Below are 17577 nucleotides of genomic sequence, written 5' to 3'. Positions count from 1 at the left end.
GGGAAGGGGGCATATTAGAGAGATGTTTGAGAGAGCCCTCTGGGATTGTGAAACTAAAACAAGTACATCCAGCCTGGGAAAAAAAACACTCCTTGGGCTTTCATTGCTTGGGTGTGCCAGTTAGAGAAGAGCCAAGATTTAGAGTGGGACCCTGACTGTCACACAGGCCACCCAAAATGGACCTTCCCTTCTTGAATTGGTGACAGCTCCCGTAAGTCCCTTCTCTTCAACCATCTCTGAGAAAACTGAGGTGAAGGACTCAAACCTGGAGGGAGGAGGAATGAAGGTGGGCAAGGAAAGACTTGGGTCTTTCCTTCTGTGTTATTTGCTTATGGTGGCACCTCTACATTTCCATAGCCCCTCTTCTGTCCAATCTCCAAGAGAGGCTGGAAGGCAGGAACTAAGAGTGCTCCTATGACTAGAGCAGAAGACAGAGGCTTGGTGATTTTTTTTTTCCTGGAAGAAAAGAAAGTTATCCAAGGGAACACTCACCATCTGCTGGAGATAATGATCTCTGTTGTGCAGAATAAATGCTGTAAATACTTGGGTAGCTACTTTCTCTTCTGCTGTCAAGTCTGTTCCTATGCAGTGCTCAGGCCACTTAACTCTCATGCCCCACCCATCCCTCCTGATCCTTACTTTACAAATGGGGACTATTGTATTCTCCACCTGTTGGCACTTAGTAGATCCCTAGGCTTCCAGAATTTGGAAGGTATCAGAGAGGTCAATAGATTGGAAAGAATGAGGTGAAGGCCTCCACTGACTTTTTTTAAAAACAAACGAAACCAGTCACTAAAAACCTAAAAGAAAGACTGTTCCTTTGTTATAATCAAAGTCACACTGACTGTGCCAAGCTGAACCTGAATTTGAACCCTGGTTCTGCTATTTACTGCCCAAGAACTTTAGTGGGATGCCTAGAGCCTCACTCATCGTCATAATAGGCTGAAAATATCATTTTTAAAGAGCTAGGTCCTCACTGGGACTCAGTTTCATCTTCTGTAAAAAGAAGGGATTTAAACTAGACAGTCTCCAAAATCCTTTCCCTCTAGGAATTCTAGTATTCTCCATCCCACTCACTTCCCCTTGGGTGGCTCCTCTTTTGTGGCTAAAAGCCATTCAACATTGTCCTGTTGTTGTCCTGTATGATCAGAGAGGACCAATGACATCACAGATGTCCTGACTTGCCTGTGACCTGTTTTAACTAGATGTTGTGGCTAGAAAACTGGACTGAGATCTGAGTCCACATCCTGCCTCTGATACAAGGGGCAATTCATTTAACCCTTCAAAGTCCCTCATGAAGCTAAGACTATAAGTGCCAAGAAGGTGCCAATCTGCTTACATGAAGGTTCCTCATCAGGACCTCCCTACACCAATGAAGTCACAGATCAAGTCCAAAAATAAATAAATACAGGCATACATAGGAGTGAGTGGAAAGAGTGATTTGCCTCTTAAGCATGTCCCTGAGTTCCAGTGCCCTCCCCCACCCCAATCAAGGACAGAAATCCCTGGTAGATGGATGTGGGAGATGGGGTGGGGAGGGAATAGTAGGACTGGGGACATCAAGACAAAATACCTTAGAGACTAGTATTCAGCTCTACTCTTTTGACTGAAGGCACCACCAAATCTAACCTTCATCTTCCCACCAGGAAAATACAATTGGTGGTCTTCACTGTAAATTCCCAGGGTCCACATTGGCCCAGAGAAATCAGATTTGGGTTATGTTCTCTTCATCTTTATCTCAGGTGCTTTCTGGCTGTAGTGCCAGGAACCTACTCAAGTTGAGAAAATAGCTCCTGGAACTCATAGAAGGAGTGTGCTGAGCAACTGTATCAAGAGGAGATAAATTTATTCTTGGGAGAGTGAGCGAAAAATACTAAGGTGAGGTCTAGAGAGAACAAACAAAAGGGAAGGCATCTGGCCTGGAGAATCAGACTTCCCTTGCCCTCTCTCCTTCTCTCCCACATTCAATTCCTGGAGACACCCTTCCCCCCCCCCCTTTCCCTCACAGTCCCTTCCCAAAAGCACTGGGAGTGGAGAGGAATACTGCAGAAGTGTGAGGTACCTCAGGCCGCTGGCTCTGTTTACTTCAGGACTCAAGCCTGCAACTCCTCCAGCCCAACTAGTAAGATGGGAGCTGTCCAGCCCCTCGAGTGCTGAACTATGTCCAGTGTTCTCTGCCTGGAAGCAGAGGCAAGGAGAGGTCATCTAGGAGACATCTAGTATATGTGGAAAAATCCCTTCCACTATTGTCTCCTTCTGTCTTCATATTCTCCATCAAAACGTTAAAGTGACCTTGAATTCAGTCCACTATGTCAATAATCCTGAGGGCTCCCTGTCCATCTCAGTCATGCACACACTGCAGGCTTTTATTTGAATGAGTATGGAGCAGCCACCAAAATGATGAGACAACCTGATTTCTCCTAAGTGACTCAAATCCTTTCCATTTTATATCCAAATTAACCCCTGTCCCTGCTGCCTACACGGCCAAAATGGACTTCTCAATAGCAAGGAGAAGAAGCACATAGATCCCTAACTCACCCCCACTATGAGAAAGATTAGTTGTGATTATTAAATCCTACCAAGATAATTGAAGAATGTCCCCTCTGCATTATATACAATTTGGAATCTCCTCCCTTTCTTAATCCCCTGCCTCAGAATGAATCTAGTATAGATGATGCCCACCCCCTTCTGTTCCTGGCAATATCCAGTTTTGGAAGAGGGAATAATCATCAGGGTTTAATGTGCCTAACATCCCTAATGTCTTGCATTTGTATCTGGTTGATGGGAGAGCGCCTAGAGAACAGGAGAAGAAACTTGCTGCTCAGACTCTTAACCTTGAGAGTGTAGAGCACAGGGTTCCCTAGGGCATTGAGGGTGATCATAATGGCAGTCACATTTCGGAACACAAAGAAGCCAGGATATAAATCCTCAGGGCAATGCCAGGCAGCTACATCCACCAGAACACCAGCAAAGAAAGGAGCGTAGGAAGCCAGAGTCAGCAGCCAGATAGCAATGCTGGTCCGGACCACTGGAACCTCAGCTAATCTTGACCCCCCTCCTCCATGACTCTCCATGGCAGCCTCCTGCTTCCTCAGCACCAACACAATGTTCAGGTAGCTGAAAAGGGGCAGAGCCAAGGCCACCACACAGTGAGGGATGGTGATGAAGATTAGGTAGTTTATACAGAAGGGACCATAAAGTTCCGAAGGCTGGCAACCACTGTCCAGGACATTCCAGGATAGCAGAGGTAGTGAACCCAGAGTGACTGCAAGGGCCCAGTTAGCCAAGACCACAGTCACTGCTTTTCTCTTGGACACCCTAGCTGGAGCCCTCAGTCCCCCACCCACCACCATCAGGTACCGCTCCATGCCAATACTGACCAGGTTGTAGATGGTGGAAAAGATTGAGGTGGCATAAAGAGCATATGGTATCAGCAGATCACGGGAACCACGAATGGTATTGTCTGGATGGGCCAGGAATAGCAGGGAGATCCAGAGGCCAGATGAGCTGGACAAAAGGTCCGACAAGGCCAGGTTACCAAAGAGCATGAAGATGGGATGGTGGAGATCACGGGATGCCAAGATGACTATGATGACCACCCCATTGGAGACCAGGGACAGGATGTTGAGAGTTACCTGAGGGATGCCTAGTACCAGTACCAGCTGTGGGCTCCATAGTTGGCTACCATTCCAGGAGCAATTCTCATGCAAAGTCATCATAGCTCCCCTCACTAATGACACAGAGTTACACAGTCCCACTCCACACTGTTCCAAATGGAAGAGTAAAGGTGGCACCCCCAATTCCCCTTTCCTACCAGTGGCTGATTAAACTTTAACCACCTGCCCATTGGAGCATTTGGGTTACTAACCAAGGAAAATAGCTGCTGCCCACCCCCACCTCCTGGTTGCTATGATAACCCACGGGGCAAAATAGGTCTAATCACCAGCCAGCAATCTTCCCACAGGGAACTCTTATCAGGGACCAAAGGTGTGCCATCTGCAATGTATTTGGAACAATCAGATATTTTGTTAAGAAGAAATGTCTTTGACAGGCTAGGGTTCTCTTAGCTGAGTGAGTGTAATAAGGTCTGGGAGAAGAGAGAAAGCTTACTGCATAAGAAGCTTGGAAACATCCTAGTTCATTCAGCATACCTCTGCTACCCAGTAAAGATCTCCCCAGTCATATAGGGAAAATGAACAAGATAGTATTCACAGAGCACAGTTAGAGGGAGTTTTGGCTGGGTGAAGGAAACTGGGTCCTAAATTCTCTAAATGTTATCTCTTCAGACCATGGATTTGCTGATATCCACCACCAATTGAGAACTAAGAAGGAATTGAGAGAGTTTACAAAAGAAATTTTAGCTACCCTCAGGAAGAATCTTCCAGTTACTAATAGGAGGAGAAGATAGGAAGAGCCAATCACAACAGAATTTATGGAATCAACCTGTGCAGTGAGCGTGGACAGCAGAGGTCACTGTTGTCTCAGAAACATACATCTAAACACCCACTTTGCAGCTCCCCACACACATAGTTCATAAATTTTAACTATAAACATCTATTACATACAGGGGTGCAGCACTAGACATTAGGGATATACAAATAAAATAATTATACTTTCTACCTTCGATGAACCTACTTAGCCAGTAGCAAAGGACACCACAACATGTACACAGATAATTGGTGTTAGGGAAATAATTGGTGTTGGGGAAAAGATCCAGATGTGTTATAGGAAAACTTTAGAAGGGGAAGAACACTTTTAGCAAGGAAGATAAGGAAGGCTTTATGGAGGAGGCCACACCTGGTGGTGCAGTGGATAGAGTGGTGTTGGGCTTGGAGTCAGGAAGACCTGAGTTCAACTATGACCTCAGACACAGTCAGCTGTCTGACTGGTAAGTCACTTAACTCTTTTTGCCTCAGTTTCCTTCTCTGCCAAATGAGCTGGAGAAGGAAATGGCAAACAACTTCAGTATCTTTGCCAAGAAAACACCAAATGGGGTCACCAAGAATAGGACATGACTAAACAACAAATAATTGTATGAATAAACACACAAAGGAAGTTCCTAGGATCAGGAGACACTGGATGGATTTACCAGCTGTGGTTGACAATTTGGCTCTAGTGTGATATCATAGGAAGAGTAATTGGACTCAGAGTCATAAGATCTGGATCTTCGATCTGTTTTAGCTACCTCCTGTCTCTTCAGTACATCACTTCATTTTTTTGGGCCTCAGTTTCCTCATTTGTGTAATCTGTGGTTCAAGGTCTGAGTTCCCTTGAACTTGTTTCAATTTTTGAGCTGGCTTTTCTCTTAATCTTTAATGGTTCAGAACTCATCCAGAGTTCAGCTCCTAGGTATATTCAGGTGTGGTTCATGTCTTTTTCTAAGGGTTCTGATGCTCTACAATGCTTATCTACAAACTGACAAAACTTTTAACAGAGAAACACAGAAACAAATAAAAGAAACAGTTCCAACTGATAGTAATCTTCTCTCCCTTAGTGTTTAATGGAGTTATCTTAGCTCTGTAGTTCTCAAACTTTACATTCTTGAAAATTATTGAGCTCCCAGAGAGCTTTTGTTTGTGTAGTTTATATCTATTGATATTTACTGCATGAGAAATTAAAACATCTAACTATTTGAAAATAGTTTTGACATTGTAGACCCTCCGAAAGAGTCTCAAGGACCCACAGGGGTCTTCAGACCACACTCTGAGAACTGCTGTAACTCATAGTCCTGGACTTAATCATAGTGTAGCCCTTAGTCACAGTGGTCTCAAGGACGTCAGTGAAGGGACATCATCTCATGGCCCATTTTCATATTGCTGCTCCCAAGTTCACTCATTTGCTTTCCTATGCTTCAGGTATGCTAGGTGCCCTAATTTCTCTATCTCATTCTCTCTCTCTCTCCCCTCCCCTCATATCTTTCTCTTCCTCCCTCTACTGTATTCCTTCTTTATCTCTCTCTCTCTCTCTCTCTCTCTCTCTCTCTCTCTTTTTACTTTATGCATCATGTCAATTTCAGCAGACTTCCATTTCTGGTTAATTTTATCCAGCTGCTCCCATGACTGGCATAGCAATGCAATCTCTGCCCCCAGATCAATTCAGCGCATCACTTGTCCTTATCTACTCTGTACCCCCATAAAGAGGGGTACTGATGTGTGCTGCATCAACTATTCCATGGCCAAAGAAAAAAGGTCTTCTCCCGAAGGACACACATTGGTTCTCTTTCCATCTTGAGCAAAGGATGGCAGAGAGGTTACTCTGAGGCTTCCACTCTGCTCTCAGCTTCTGTATGCAAAAAGTAAAGAGGTTGGATTGAACGACCTTCAAAGTACCTTTCAGCTCTGTGGAGAACAGGTACAATGGATTCTGGGTTCTTCTCTTACCAGTGCAACCTTTGAAAATTCTTCAGCCCTTTCCTTGACTACTGATGCTTCTCTACCAACACAACTTCCCCAAAAGAACTGGCCCTGAAAAATAGTGATCTCCCCTAGGCAATAAATGCCCTTACAGGCATCCTAACTTTTATAACAATAAAGTATCTAGCACCTAAAAGGCATCATTCCCTTCAGATGATAAGAACAAGTACAAATAAGAGAAGCCATAATAACTCAGTTCCAGCTTCCTGCTTATCAAGATGAGGTAGGTTTTGTGACCAGGATGTTATAAAGGGCAGACAGGGAGAACTTTTGAATATATCTGCAAGGCTGGGGTGAGGAGCATGTTTTTTTTTTCCTTCATTGTGATGGCTATGGTTCTTAGTTTTGATTCTATTTTAGAAGATTTGATGTCATTTAGGTTCCCACCTCCTCCTTCCTCTCACCCTCCCCCTGAAAAGTGTCCTCTCCGCCCTGATGACCAACTCTCACTCTCTTCCTCCCAGATTAACTCTGCTATCTAAGGGTATGGAGGAAAGCAGCTCAAAGCCCCTCCTGGACATTGGCACAAAGGGAAGGTGTGCAGGACACTGGACTTTTGTTAACTGTCTCTTCTCTTACCACTCATAGATAGGGAGAATTGGGGGATCCAGGCCCAAAACCAGGGAGCCAGGACCTTAGTGAAAGATTCACAGTGGTCTAGGGAAAGGGAGAGAGTGCTGGGAGGTACTGCCCCTCAATCAGATCTCCATAATAAATTCCTTTGGGGCAGCTAGGATAGAATGCTAGACCTGAAGTCAGGGAAACTCGTCTTCATGAGTTCAAATCTGGCCTCAGACACTTACTAGCTGTGTGACCCTGGGCAAGTCACTTTAACCCTTTTTGCCTCCATTTCCTCATCTGTAAAATGGGCTGGAGAAGGAAATAGCAAACCACTTCAGTATCTTTGCCGAAAAACCTGAAATGGGATCGCAAAGAGTTAGGTATAACTGAACAACAACAACAATAATAAAATGAAGGGGTTGGCCTCCAAGGTCTCAGTTCTACCTAAATGATGTCCTTCCATAAACCTGTGGGAATTCCAGGATGTGAGTTATGGAACAGCTTCCCCCACCTCACAGGAGATGAAAGTAAAACAAGGTCCCATGAATATCTTCATATAGTAAAAGGGAACTGAGTACCCCAAGCATTCATTTTTCAGGTTGCAAACACTGTCCCCTCTACACTCTGGAGCACACCCACATCTCCCAAGAGCAAATACTCAGAGTCTCTGTGCCACACCCTGTAACTCTGCCTTTCCTTGCCCTATCCTCTACTGTATTTCCTCCAAGCCTAGTTCTAATTTCTCTTCAAATCATTGGCCTGTTTCTTATTATTGTGGATAAATATTTGTTACTCAGTCATTTTTTCAGTCGTGACCAACTGTTTGTGACTTCGATAATTTTGGCAGCAAGACCACATTATTTAAACCCCAAGAGGGAAACAGGGACTGAGTGCATGGGCAGGGTAGCCTATCCAGGTTTGGTGGATGGGATTGGGGATTGGGTAGAGGGTTTAGGGCACTTAAGAGAAAGAGAGCACACAGAAAAACTCCAGGAAAAAAAAGGAAGGAAACAGGCATTTACTAAAAACCTATTTGGACAGTCATGATACAAATATTGTCACATTGGATCCTCAAATTCTCCCTGTTGTGAGAGGTAGGTGCCTTGGTTATCCCCATTTTTCAGATGAGGAGACTGTGACCAATGGAGGTTATTTTACTTGCTCTGCCAGTAAGTGTCTGAAGCTGTATTTGAACCTAGGTCTTCTTAACCCCAGTCTCTGTGCTCTTTTACTGTGTCACCTGGTTGCCTCTAGATCTAAAGGAGGAATAATGAAAATTATAAACTATACTATATTCGTATACAAATGTCAATTCTTATTACCAAGCAGCCTCATGTCCACCATTTCAATAAAGCTTTTTAAGGTAAGCTTTACTATAAAGGTAGACAAGGCAGATAAAATTATTATTCCTTATTTTTATTATTTTTACTTCTTATCATTATTTGAAAATGAGAAAAATGAGGCCCAGAGAGGTCATAGGACTTATCCATGTTCACATAGCTAGCAAGTGGCTGACCCAGAGGAAATAAGAGTGTAGAATTCCTGGGTCTCTGTCCTGGGATATGAACAGAAAAAAGAAAGAAGAGAAGGGGGGAGTGGGCATGTAAAGACATGGAAAGCAAGGGTTAGGAAAGGGGAAAATTACAGAAGAAAGGAAACTCCCCAAACCTTATCCATCTGCCTCTAGTCCCAACTGGGTCCCTCTGCTTAAGGATGACACCTCTGACCTGACAGCCTTAACACAGATGGGAATAGAATTTATCTCTCCTTCCATGACCCATGGGCTTGGCCCTTTCTAATTTACATTCGCAAGCTTCTGTACAAACAAAGCCAATGTAACCAAAATTAAGAGGAGGTGGGAAATTGGGAAAGAATTTTTACAACCTATGTCTCTGACAAAGGACTAATTTCTAAAATATACAGAGAATTGAGTCAAATTTATAAGAATACAAGTCATTCCCCAATTGATAAATGGTCAAAGGATATGAACAGGCAATTTTCAGAGAAAGAAATTAAAAATATCTATAAGCACATGAAGAAATGCTCTAAATCACTATTGATTAGAGAAATGCAAATCAAAACAACCCTGAGGTACCACATCTCACCAGCCAGATTGGCTAAGATGACAAAACAGGAAAATGACAAATGCTGGAGAGGATGTGGGCAAATTGGAACACTAATGCATTGCTGGTGGAGTTGTGAACTGATCCAGCCTTTCTGGAGAGCAATCTGGAATTATGCCCAAAGGGCTATAAATAATTTCATATCCTTTGACCCAGCAATACCACTCCAAGGTTATATCCCAAAGAGATCATAGAAGTGGGAGGAAGACCCATATGTACAAAAATGTTTATAGCAGCTCTTTTTGTGGTGGCAAAGAATTGGAAATTAAGGGGGCACCCATCAATTGGGGAATGGCTGAACAAGTTGTGGTATATGCATGTTATGGAATACTATTGTGCTATAAGAAACGAGGAGCAGACGGTCTTCATATTTACCTGGAGAGGCTTATACAAACTGATGCTGAGTGAGAAGAGTAGAACCAGGAGAAATTTGTACACAATTACAGACACAACGTATGTGTGATGACCAGCTTTGATAGACTGGACTCTTCTCAGCAATGCAGTGATATAAGTCAATCCCAAAAGACTCATGATGGAGAGAAATATGTGCATCCAGAGAAAGAACTAGAAAGAACTGAGTTTATATCCAGGTGGAAGCAAAATATCTGACCTTTTTCCTTCTCTTGTTTGGTTTTATGTCCTCTTTACCATTTTTCATTCCATCTGATACAATCCGTCTTTATAACCTGACTAATGTATAATGTGAAAGTATTTACAGATCCTATACTTGACTATATGCCACCATGGGGGAAAGGGAGGGAGGGGGACAAAATGTGAAACTCAAGGAATTGTGGAATTGAATCCTGTAAACGAAAAGGAAACAAATTAATTTAAAAAAATAATTTACATTCTCTATGATTTTATGAGTGAAGTGGTTGTATATCACCTGGATGGGCAGCAGCCCAGCCCTGCAGTGATTATACCTGGAGATCAGAACTTGCTGTCCTCAGGGTAAGATTTAGAGGTAGGGGAGAAAGAGAGGCAGGTGACTGTTAATGACTAGGAACAAGAAATGAGAATCGAGTTCAGAGATAAGAGAGAGAAATAAAAACCCATAGAGTGACCCACCTAAGAGCTAGGGTCATTTCCCTGGAATTATGGATAGAGGAACAGGGTGAACTCTGATGCGGGAGGAGAGGGTTACTGCCCTCTTCTCAGGCAAAGCAGAGTCAAGTTTATGGGAGGGCTTTGCCACACACAGCCTCCCCAGAATAATTCCAACCCTCCAGGGGTTCTGACAACCTTATTTCAGCCAAGAGTTTTACAATTCTCTTCCACCGCCCCCCCACCCCAACTTGAAATACAAAAGAAACTGGGAAGGTAATTTATCCCTTCTTCATGCATACATTTAGGGGAGCTGTTAGTAAGGAGCTGGAGTAACTCTAAGGTACATAAGAGAAATGCATTTCAGGGGGCTGCCCCTCCTTTTCCCTCATTTAGGCCTGAGGCTCCCTGAGTGGATCAGTTCAATGGAAGGAAGCTTTGATGTTGGGCCAAAGGTCCTGAACAAACCCCCTCAGGCTCCAGACAAAGGTCCCTGAGCCCTCCTGGCTTACAGAGGGAGGATTTCTCATGAGAGAGATAGGAAACCGAGGGGCACCCTAATCCCACTGTAAAGTCTCATTGCTAAAAGAATGCTTACACATATCTCTCTGAGCACGAACAGCCACTGGAGGGGGCGGGGTGGGGAAAACATACCTTGGGTTTGGGGATTGGGGGAAGGGAAGAAGTGGAGAAATTCACTCTTACTTTGGCTCCTTCATTGGCATTTGCATAAAGGACCAGGATGAATTTCTCCCTGCAGAGAGACCTCCTTGGAAATGCCTCATTTAGAAAACTGAGCCCATGCTACCTCCAGGCTATCGCAGTTAACGTCGTTTTTCTCCTCCTAGTCCAGAGTCCTTTATCATTAAGTTGCATTTGGCCCTTTCATTGGCATTTGTATTTAAGGCAGAGATGAAGTCCCACCTGTAGAGAGACCTCCTAGAAATGCCTCATTTTGGGAGTCTGAGCCCTTGCAATCTCCAGACTGTAGTAGTGGGTAGCTTATTATCCCCTCCAAATCCAGAGCTCTTCATTATTAAGTTGTAATAGCTAACATTTATATAGGTTTACAAAGCATTTTACAGATATCTAATTTAATCCCCACAACAGCCCTGGGAGGTGGGTGCTATTATAGGTGAGATGAGCAGGTTAAGTGACATTCCCAGGATTATAGAACTGACAAGTGGCAGAAGATTTAAATCTTGCTGATTCCGAGTTCAGCAGTCTATCCACTAAGCAACCTTGGGGCTTCTTGTACTTGAAGGGCTGGCATGAGCAAGACACTCTTATTTGTTCTGGCCCCAGGTGAGAGATCTGGGACCAATCAAACACCAATTTATTAAGCCTCCACAAATACTAAAATGAGACAATCCTTGCCCTCAGAGGGTTTACATTCTATCAGTGAGTGGAAATTATAGATAGTAATGTTCCTTTGCATAACAAAAAAATTTAATAAATGGGTTCCTGGTAAGACAGCTGTTATTCAGTTGTTTCCATTGCTTTCAATTATTTATGACCCCCGTTTGGGGTTTTCTTGGCAGAGATACTGGAGTAGTTCGCCATTTCCTTCTCCAGCTCATTTTACAGATAAGGAAACTGAGGCCAACAGAGTTAAGTGTGCCCAGGGTCACATAGTAAGTGTCTGAGACCAAATTTCAACTCAGGTCTCCCCAACTCCAGGCCCTATACTCTATCTACTGTGCCACCTAGCTGCCTCTGGTAAGGCAAGAAGACAAATAAATGGAGTTTCAAATATAGGCCCCCTTATGCCTTATTTTAGGTGTACTTTGGTCCCCATCCATAAAGAGTATAACATTATGTCTGCCTGACAGTTCTGTGGTGGACCCAATGAAATAATACCAAAACCCACTATCCTGTCTATTGAAAGCAGTTCTAATGCCAGCACTCTTAATTTAGAGTTTGATACTGAGTCATTGAACAGTTTGAAACAGGAGGTTTGAATATAGCAGGGACATGAAACAAGGATGCAGCAGCCCTTGGCTTATCTGGATGCCTGCTGTCTAGAAATTAGTCTGGCCATCCAGGCAGAAGATGGGGAAGGATATGGTGATTGGCATGGTTTTCAGAAATTCACCACATCCAAGAGGCCTGGACTAAATGTGGCTAGAACTTTTTATGTTCTTAGGCTGGCCAGGAGGTTGTGTCAGCCAAGCTTAGGCCAATCAAATTTAGGGTTCGGCTTTGCTTCCTTGTTGTTGTTGTTGTTCTATTGTGCAACTGTGCCCCCAAAAAGGTATAAACTGTGCATGCATGTATGCCCTTTGACTTAGCAACACTGGATTGTTGTTGTTGAATAATTTTCAGTTGTGCCCAAACCCATTTGGGGTTTTCTTGTCAAAGATACTGAAGTAGTTGCCATTTCTTTCTTGAGCTCATTTTACAGATGAAGAAACTGAGGCAAACTGGGTTAAGTGACTTACCCAGGGTCACACAGCTAGTAAGTGTCTGAGGACAGATTTGAAATCAGTCTTCCTGACTTCAGGCCAAGTACTCTATCCACTGTGTCTCCTTTTAGGGAAAGCTAATCCATGGTATATAGGGGCAGCTAGGTGGTACAGTTTATAGAGTGTAAGACCTGAAATCAGGAAGATTTGAGTTCAAATCTGGCCTCAGACACCATCTATGTAACTTTGGGTAAGTCACTTAACCCTGTTGGCCTCAGTTTTCTCATCTGTAAAATGAGCGGGAAAAGGAAATGGCAAACCGTTCCAGTATCTTTGCCAAGAAAACCCCAAATGGTGGTCACAACAAGTTGGATAAAACTAAAAAACAACAATCCATGGTGCAGAAGAAGGGGAGAGACCTGGACCTACTCCATGTTGTGAGAAGAGATAAATATGAAAAGTCCTATCACATCATCTCAGCAAACAGGAAAGAGCTGAAGAAGTCATGGTTCACAAATGACAGTTCACAAAGCCTTACTCGGTTACACGTGAAAATTTCAAAAATTTTAATTGGCAACTAAAAAGAAACCAATTAGGTGTGAATATAATTAATGCCAAAAGATATACAGGTCCCTACAGGGTGCCTACCTGCTGGATTAACACATCAAAACACAGCCACCTGATGGGAAGAGGCAGTGTGGGGAGAGCACTGAATTTAGAACTAGATGTCTAGCATTGCTGTTTACTATCTGTAGGAAATTAAACAAGTTGCTTAATTTCTCCATGAAAATGGAGGGGTTAATGAGATCATCTCAAAATCTATGAACTGAACCTCCTGACCACCCCAGCCAAAAGGTAAAGAGCTCTCTAGCATGTTCTTCTAAAGAATGTTATTAACCCTTTACAAATGGAAAGTTTGAACTGTAGGAAAACTGAGCCTCCAGAGGAGGCTCCGCTGTATTTCTAAGATCAGGGAACAGTACTCAAAGATCACTGATGAACAATGAAATAATCTGTGGACATATATCAGAGATAGAAGATTAGAAAGCCACTTATTCAAGATCAGATTTCTTTTACTGTCCCATATTTTAATATCTGCCCATATGGTGGATATAATGTACCCATATAAAAGAACAAAGGGCCACTTTTCAAAATGATGCATTAAAAATAGACCAGTTCATCATACTTGGCCTTGTTGGTTGATAACTGGATAAATCCAATGGCTTGTTTTCATAAGAGAGACTTTTGAACACTCACATATGTGCAAATTCCTTCTCAAGAGCATAAAACTTAACGAAGAGTTTGTTCAGCAGTCACTTGAGTTCCAAATTGCAGTCTTTAGAAACTTCCTCTTTTCTTTCTCTTCAAGCTGTGTCTGTAGCTCCTTTTCAATCTGGTTTGTTTCAGCTGTCATCTAGTTTAACAGCCAGAGCTCTCCTAGGTAGCATGCTTGCAAACTGACTGGTAAAAGAGCAGAAGTGGTTAGCTTTGAGACCCCCTCCCTCTGTTCTTCCTCTTTCCTCTCCCCACCCCCACCAAGGTCCTCTTGGTGGGAAGGAACATAGAGAAACAAAGGATTAAAGATTTAGAGTAGAAACCCAATCCCCCTCACCTTACAGATGAGGAAACTGAGGCTTATAGAGTTGATGTGATTTCCCCAAGATCACAGAGATGGCAGTCAAAATCTGAATCCAGGTGTTCTGATTCCAAAGCCAGCCTTCTTGGACTTCTGAGTCTGGCTAGTTACAGGGTCATAAATAACCCTAGTGGCTTTGGGGTTGGTGGTGTGGGAGAAACGGGTGGGGGACTGGTATATGCTCAGTATTCAACATGTCTGGAAGGATGAAAGGGACTCCATAGAGTTGTGTGATCCTGGGCCAGGGATTGCTGGATTGTAAGGGTTATTTATGTGCATGTGTTTGTAGATTGGGGTGGGGGGTGGTAGGGGAAGGTATCCTTGGGACAAGGAAGGTCTATATCTGTGGAGGGAGTTATCTCCACCTAGAGTTCCAGCCTTCATTGTTATGGGGGGAGGGGGTGGGTGTGTGGAACAATTAAATAAGTCAGATTCCCCCACACTACTCATATGGTTCAAAGAAACACTTCTCAGTCTTGGAAGGGTTGGGGAAGATTTCTATGCCAGGACTATAGAGGGCTGTCAGCAAATGGGTATCCCTCAAGGGTTAGGTGGTAGAGTGAGATTGTCCAAAGCTTATCTGGCAAGGCCCTGGATTGTACTATGTATGTCTGGACTGCCAAATTCTCCCCTCACAGACTCACCCACTCTTCTCTTTCCCTCCCTTTCTCAAACAAGTAGATTCTTGGTCCAGTAAAAGTGACTATTTTGGGGGTGGGGAGGGGAAAAAAGAATTGCACATGCAGTCTCTGTCCAGCACTAGAGGGTTCCAGAGGCTAGAGATCCCTCCTCACAAAATCTTTGCAGCAGGTGCATTTGGCATCCAGGAGATGGGGTCTCTTGAGATTTGAGGGGGAAAATATACTACACTCAGATGCCTCCTCCCCTCTTCTACAAGCTCCACTTCCCCCAAATGGTTCTCTTCCTTTGTCTAAAGATCTCCTCCCTTCCCACATAGTTCCCATCACCTAAGGTGTTTCTGGGGAGAGGGCCCTAGGGAGATCCTGGAGGACAATGGTTTTGGAGAGATTGGGAAAGCAAGAAGAAACCTCCCAAGGTCTTTTCCAGTTGCTTCTGATTCCATTTAATTTTCCCCTCTTCACATGGTCTCCTAGGGTTGGAAGGTCTGATCTGGCCCTACTCCTCTCAGTCCCAGAAGTGTCCTTTGTTCTCAACATTCTTGATCTCCCACCCAGAAATTAGGAGCTTCTACAAAGGCCTGGTTTTCAAGGAATGCCCTTATCATCTGTTCAATGGAAAACTTCAGATCTGAGGCTTTTGCTGATAGCTAGAGGTTAAAACTGAGTGACAGAGACAGCAAGATAAAGAGAGAGACTGAGACACAGAGTAAGATATACAGACTGTATCCCAAAGAGATCATAAAAAATGGAAAAGGGCCCAGATGTACAAAAATATTTAGAGCAGCTCTTTCTGTGGTGGAAAAGAATTGGAAATTGAGGGGATGCCCATCAATTGGGGAAGGGGTGAACAAATTGTGGTATATGAATGTAATGGAATACTATTGCTCCATAAGAAATGATGAGCAGGCAGATTTCAGAAAAACCTAGACTAACATGAACTAATGCTGAGTGAAGTGAGCAGAACCAGGAGAACACTGTACACAGTAACAGCAACATTATTCTGTGACCAGCTTTTATAGACTTATCTCTTCTCAGCAAAGCAAGGATCTAAGACAATTTGAAAGGCACATGATGGAAAATGCTATCCACATCCAGAGAAAGAACTATGGAGTCTGAATGCAGATAGAAGCAGACTATTTTCTCTTTTTTCTTTCTTTTTCATTGTTTTTCCTTTTTTGTTCTGATTCTTTTTCACAACATGACTAATGTTTAATATGATTGTACATCTATAGCCTATATCAGATTGCCTGCTGTCTTGGGGAGGGGAGAAGGGAGAGAAGGAGGAAAATTTTTAGAACTCAAAATCTTATAAAAGTTAATGTTGAAAACTAAAAATAAATAAATTTTTAAAATTAAAATTAAAAAAGATACATAGACTGATACTGTGTCAGAAACGAAGAAAAAGACACGGAGACAGAAGTTGGAATAGAAGCAGGCAGAGATAGACAAAGAAATTGAAGCAGAAACTGAGAGACAGAGACAAGGTCAGATAAAGAGACTGAAGAAGAGAGAAAAAAAAGATTGAGATCGAAGTTTAGGGACAAACAACCACCTCCTACACCCCGAAGTCCATTCTGTGCCCCTCCCCTCCAACCAGTCCGACAGGACACTATGGGTAGTTTGCCCTCCACTCTACATCCCACCTAGGATACAGTTCCAAAGGCTGAAATGGGAAGACACCACGTCCCGACCCCTAAGTCTCTCCGGTGAGGAGAAGGAGGGAAAGAGAAAGAGGAGGGCAAGATCTTTATTCCAAGGGCCTTTGGGTCCACCCTCGAAGTTTTAAGCTTGAGTAGATTTCGTCTGCTTCAGAGGCGAGCTAGAAGCCTAATGGTCGGCGCTAGAGTCTAGGCAGATGACATCTGAGCGTATAGGGAAAGGAGGTTGTGATTGAAGAAGAAAGGGAAATTCTCAAGATTCTGGGACCCTTTAAAAGAGGTAGTTCTGGAGACCAGGATCCTGGGTGTGAATCTGACTCCCATTTGAGTCCAACCCCTCTTTCCATGGGGAGAGACCAAGAACAGAATAAGCGGGAAGGTAGTTGATAAAGGACTAAGTGTTAACTGGTTGCGTAGGCTGGATGTGTATCCTTTCCATTGGGATACCCTGCTTCCAGTTCCAATTTTACCCGGACCCTCTAAGAGCTGAGCGGCTCGGAATTCATTAATGGGAAAGTCAAATGGCTTTTCAGGATCGGTTACTAAGCCCTCCCTCTCATTCTCTTCTCTCCTCTGCCCCCAAGAAGGCAGGGCATCCCCAGTCAGACCCTCCCTGCCTCTCCAATATGCATCCATCAGAGAAAGTGACCAGGGTGAGGAGGGGAGAGGCAAAAATTAATGAGATTTTTTGTAGAAGGAAAGGAGAAGAGAGGGAAAGATGGTGAGCTCCTGGAGGGCAGGGGTTCTCTTTTGTCATTCTTTGTATCTCTGCGCTTAGCACAGTGCCTGGCATTTAAGAAGCACTTATAATAAATGTTTATTGACCGAATGATTGATTGAAATGAAGACCAAGAGAGGAGAGGGGAGGAAGAGGAGAGAGAGTGAAATGAAAGAGAAGGGGAGATAGGGAGAGGGAAAACAAATGGGGAAGGATGGAAAAGAATAGGGGAAGAGGAGGAAGAGGAGGGAGGGAGAACTGCAGAGGGGTTAGAAAATCAAGGAGAGGAAGAGAATTCCAGGAGGGTGGGGAGGGGAGGGGAGGAGGGGGGAGGAGCCTGACTACGGGGTCCAGCTCTCCAGGCTATCCGGCCCAGGC

At 43.7% G+C, this 17577-nt stretch overlaps 1 protein-coding gene across 1 annotated transcript; it reads right to left on the bottom strand.

Moving 5' to 3' along the window:
* Positions 1-2729: 2729 nt before the first annotated feature.
* On the bottom strand, positions 2730-3716 carry LOC138153693 (lysophosphatidic acid receptor 1-A-like). The gene has a single exon (XM_069078033.1). It carries the CDS (start codon positions 3714-3716, stop codon positions 2730-2732), a length of 987 nt encoding a protein of 328 aa, XP_068934134.1.
* Positions 3717-17577: the final 13861 nt, after the last annotated feature.

The sequence above is a fragment of the Petaurus breviceps genome, unplaced genomic scaffold (genome assembly GCF_028583685.1).
Source record: "Petaurus breviceps papuanus isolate PSGF00001 unplaced genomic scaffold, PetGlider_PUasm1.0 91023, whole genome shotgun sequence".
NCBI classification, from domain to species: Eukaryota; Metazoa; Chordata; class Mammalia; order Diprotodontia; family Petauridae; genus Petaurus; species Petaurus breviceps.
This window is presented reverse-complemented; position numbering and strand designations above follow the sequence as displayed.